The sequence below is a fragment of the Cupressus sempervirens genome, chromosome 10 (genome assembly GCF_028749045.1).
Source record: "Cupressus sempervirens isolate cs-2001-9-10 chromosome 10, ASM2874904v1, whole genome shotgun sequence".
Lineage (NCBI taxonomy): Eukaryota > Viridiplantae > Streptophyta > Pinopsida > Cupressales > Cupressaceae > Cupressus > Cupressus sempervirens.
Genome location: NC_143127.1, coordinates 88,749,292 through 88,753,342, shown reverse-complemented (window position 1 = coordinate 88,753,342; position 4,051 = coordinate 88,749,292). Strand labels below are relative to the sequence as shown.

The 4,051-nt window shown below is 36.2% G+C and overlaps 1 protein-coding gene across 1 annotated transcript; it reads left to right on the top strand.

Annotated features, from left to right (window-relative positions):
• Nucleotides 1-709: 709 nt before the first annotated feature.
• LOC149532712 (protein translation factor SUI1 homolog 1-like) lies at nt 710-3,467 on the top strand. Its single transcript, XM_089806465.1, has 3 exons — nt 710-895; nt 1,808-2,061; nt 3,162-3,467. The coding sequence occupies exons 1-3, from the start codon at nt 859-861 to the stop codon at nt 3,204-3,206; spliced, it is 336 nt and encodes a 111-aa protein (XP_089662591.1). The 5' UTR covers nt 710-858; the 3' UTR covers nt 3,207-3,467.
• The last annotated feature ends 584 nt before the right edge of the window (nt 3,468-4,051 follow it).

Here is a 4,051-nt window from a genome sequence, read left to right as displayed (position 1 = left end):
CTTCTTAGTTAAGCACGCTCCAGTTGGAGTTGTATTGGGATGGGTGACCTCCGAGGAAGTCTCGGTGCTTCACCCTTGTGAGCATCACCTAGATCCAATGAATGCTAAGTGTTCCATTTATTCTCATGAGAGATGGATTCTTGTTGAATCACTACTCATGAAACATGGGTCAATGAGTTTGACTCAAAATCACAGCTAAATCCTCATAACAATATCATAGTCTGACTTGTCGTGGAAATTTCCTACTTATCAAACTAAGCTATGCTTGCATAATTACTTTAACTAAGTAGAATAGATATTTTTCTTAAATATCTTTTTCTATCTTTCCAAAGCTATACAAACCACAAGCTTCTAGATGCCTTCGTAGTGGAGCAAGTATCATTTATATTATGGATATTTACTGGTTGGGTCCATAGTTTAAGCACCACAGAAGTTTCTTTGGACCATCCAAGGAAATTCCAATAAAATACGTGGAATCATGACTGGTGGGCCCATCAAGATGGACACCTGGATATCCCTCGCTGGAATCAGGTGAAGGCAAACCCACATTTCTCAGTTTTCACGCATATAAACCATACACAACCGCCATTGACCACCCGCAACTTCAAACAAATCTGATTTCGATTAGACAGTGCAAATCTGATCCAATTCAATCTCTCGCCGACTCAAAAATCCTATAAATTGTTCGATCGCGTTCTTCTTGCTCTCCATTCCCCACTCGCATTCTTCAAGCTCGTTGCCTTGTTCTGGCTTTTGTTGGCCCATTTTCAAAACTTACAGAAAGCCAGGTTGAGGCAGATCGATTGTGGGTCTGAGATTTTCAGTCAGGAGACAGAAGCAGTGCTCGAAAACTACTTGATGTCACATTTGATTGCTGATGGTCTCAGCCCTTTTGGTAAGCTCTCTTATTCCTGATCGCAACTTTGTTTTTAGAGTTACTTATTTATTTATTCCTTGTTTTTGCTCGGATCTTTTTTGGGAGAGTTATCTTTGTTTTGGGGGTTTGTGAGCAGAAATTGTTGTTCAGGGCTTGCAACTTTTCTTATTGTTGTTCAAAACTTTGTCCATGGGTTTGTTTTTTTGTGTCCTTGTTCTCGCTCAGATCTGTTTTGGGGGTTTATTAAAAGAAATTGGTGTTCAGGGCTTATAATTTTTCTTATTTTTGTTCAGATCTGTTTTGGGAGAGTTTTCTTTGTTTTGGGGTGTTTATTAACAGAAATTGGTGTTTAGGGCTTGTAATTTGTCTTTTTTATGTACAGAACTTTGTATTGAAGGTTTGTCTTTGTTTACTTGTTCTTGCTCAGATCTATTTCGGGAGGGTTTCGTTTGTTTTGGGAGTTCGGTTAGCAGAAAGGGTTCTGTGATTGGTTTTTTGTCCTTGTTCTTACTCAGATCTGTTTTTGGAGAGATTTCTTTGTTTTGGGGGTTTAGAAACAGAAATTGGTGTTCAGGACTTGTATTTTTTCTTATTTTTGTTCAGAACTTTGTTTTGAGGGTTTGTTTTTGCTTCCGTGTTCTCGCCCAAATCTATTTCGGGAGGGTTTTGTTTGTTTTGGGGGTTCGGTTATCAGAAAGGGGTCTGTAATTGTTTTTTAGGCCTTGTTCTTGCTTAGATCTGTTTTGTGAGAGTGTTCTTTGTTTTGGGGATTTATTAATAGAAATTGGTATTCAGGGTTTGTAATATTTCTTATTTTTGTTCAGAGGGTTTGTTTCTGTTTTCTTGTTCTTGCCCAGATATTTTTTGGAGAGTTGAGTTTGTTTGGCGGTATGGTTAACAGAAAGGGGTTTGTGATTGTTGTTGTATCAGATCCGTTCAAGGAGACAGAGGTTGAAGATTCGAGCGGGGAAGAGTATGTTCATGTCCGTGTTCAGCAGCGTAACGGCAGGAAGTGCATAACTACTGTTCAGGGCCTTGGAGTCCACTATAATTATAATAAGATTCTTAAGGATTTTAAGAAGGATTTCTGCTGTAATGGTTCTGTTGTGCTGGATAAAGAGCTTGGTAAGGTTATTCAGCTTCAGGGTGATCAGAGGAAGAACGTCTCCAACTTCCTATTGAGTGTAAGGAATTCTGTTTTTTAATCTGAGTTTTTATTTCCTCAGTTTTTTTAGTTGGTGTCGGAATTCTGACTCGTTATATGAATGGTTTTCTCCGGTTTCTTAATGGGTGTAATGATTTTTATCCCCAATCTGAAATATTTGAAACTGTGTTTGACCAATTTCGTAGTGGGTGGCAGAATTCTGATTTATTAGCTTGATTATTATATGCAATTTTTTCTGCCGTGTGTGAGATATTCTGATCCACAATCTGAATCATTATCTCTAATTTCCTGATAACTAGAAATTCTGATCCACAATTTGAATTATCATCTCTAATTTTATTGATGTGGGTGAGATTTTCTGATCCAGAATCTGAATCATCATCTCTAATTTATGATGGTTAGGAATTCTGATGAACAGTCTGATTCGTTATGTCTGGTCCTCAGTTTGAATCAGACTGAAAATGTTCTGATCCACAATGTAGATTACTATTTCCAATATTTGGATGGCTGTAGGAAGTCAGATTCATGATTGAATCATGGTGTTCACCATTCCTTTTATCTTGTTTGGTTTGTAGTAATTTTCTCCCTCCTCTTAGGGTGATCATGGGCGTTTCTACTATGGGATCTTCTACAAAAGGTTGAATTATTATCTCCAGTCTACAAACATACTCTGAAATCACACGTCTACAATCGTACTGTCAAATATTGTCCACAACCGAACTATGATCTCCCAATCGAATTCGATTTATCTTCTATCAAGTCCAGTCCAAGATTCCTGAATTATTAGTTGAATTGTTATTTCGAAGTTCTTAATGGGCAATTGTTATCTTCAATCTCTTAATGGGTGGAAGAGATACCATGAATTGTCGATCAATGATCTTACTAAAACAATAGTTCTGATTCATGATATGAGGTGAATAATCTTTGTATATCTATTTTTTTCCTCCGATTCTGTTGTGGGAGAAGAAACTCTGATATTTATAATTTATATTTATCTTTGTATATTTATTTTTTTCCTCTCATTCTGTTGTGGGAGAAGAAACTCTGATATTTATAATTTATATTTATAGTTCACGTCTGTTAATCATTTGTTTGTGTGAACATTGTTGGTTGTTGCAGGCTGGCTTGGTGAAGAAGGATAGAGTGAAGATGCATGGTTTTTGAGTGTTGGAGCTGAAAGAGAATTAAAACTGATACGCTGGATGCCTTATAATTATTATAGGTATATCGAACTATAGTCGAATGCTTTTAGGAATAAGATAAGTTTGATGAGGTTTTGCGTGCAGAGAGCTTTGTTGAGGCTTGGGGTTTGTATTGGTTTGTCATGGTGTTAGGTTGGTAACGGACATGGACAGTGTGAGTAGATGGAATATGAGGAAAGATGTGTATTTGCTATGAATGCAATTAAGTATTTATCAATTTCAATATCTGGCTATTATCAATGGTGGTTTTTTTGTTTTGAACATGATTCTATTTAACTTTTGAAGTGCTTACATGGCTGAAAATAAATTGTTAATGAAGGCAGCTTTCTATTTTCCAAAAAAGAAAAAGAAAAAGAAAAAATGCTTGGTTTATAGTCTATTTAATAAATATAAAAATGAATTTTAGTTACAGTTATGACAATCTTCAACCTTAGACAAATATTTGTAGTATAAGGTGTTAGTTTTAGAGGTACAAAAATGTCCGCATTGAAACTGTTTTGCTCCTCCCATCACTATATAATATTTTTTTCTCTCAATCACAATAGAACATTCTCGCAGGTGAAGACCAGCCTCTTAGAACTATGATAGCAAAGACCAATGTGCATAATATTAGAACTATGTCCAAAACAAGCTTCAACGTATATAAAACAGAGCCTACTGCATATGATTGTTTGTAGTCGAATCAACATAGGGTGCGCATAGGCATGATTTCCAATGAAGAATATGCAGTGAACAAAATAAACTGGCCACCAAGGGAACATGGCGAGAAAGATTTAACAATTATTGAAAGGTTTAACTAAGTCAAAA

Coding starts and splice junctions, on each gene's coding strand:
- LOC149532712 (XM_089806465.1), top strand. CDS start 859: ATGTCACATTTGATTGCTGATGGTCTCAGCCCTTTTG. Junction 896..1,807: donor TGATGGTCTCAGCCCTTTTG/GTAAGCTCTCTT, acceptor TTGTTGTATCAG/ATCCGTTCAAGGAGACAGAG. Junction 2,062..3,161: donor TCTCCAACTTCCTATTGAGT/GTAAGGAATTCT, acceptor TGGTTGTTGCAG/GCTGGCTTGGTGAAGAAGGA.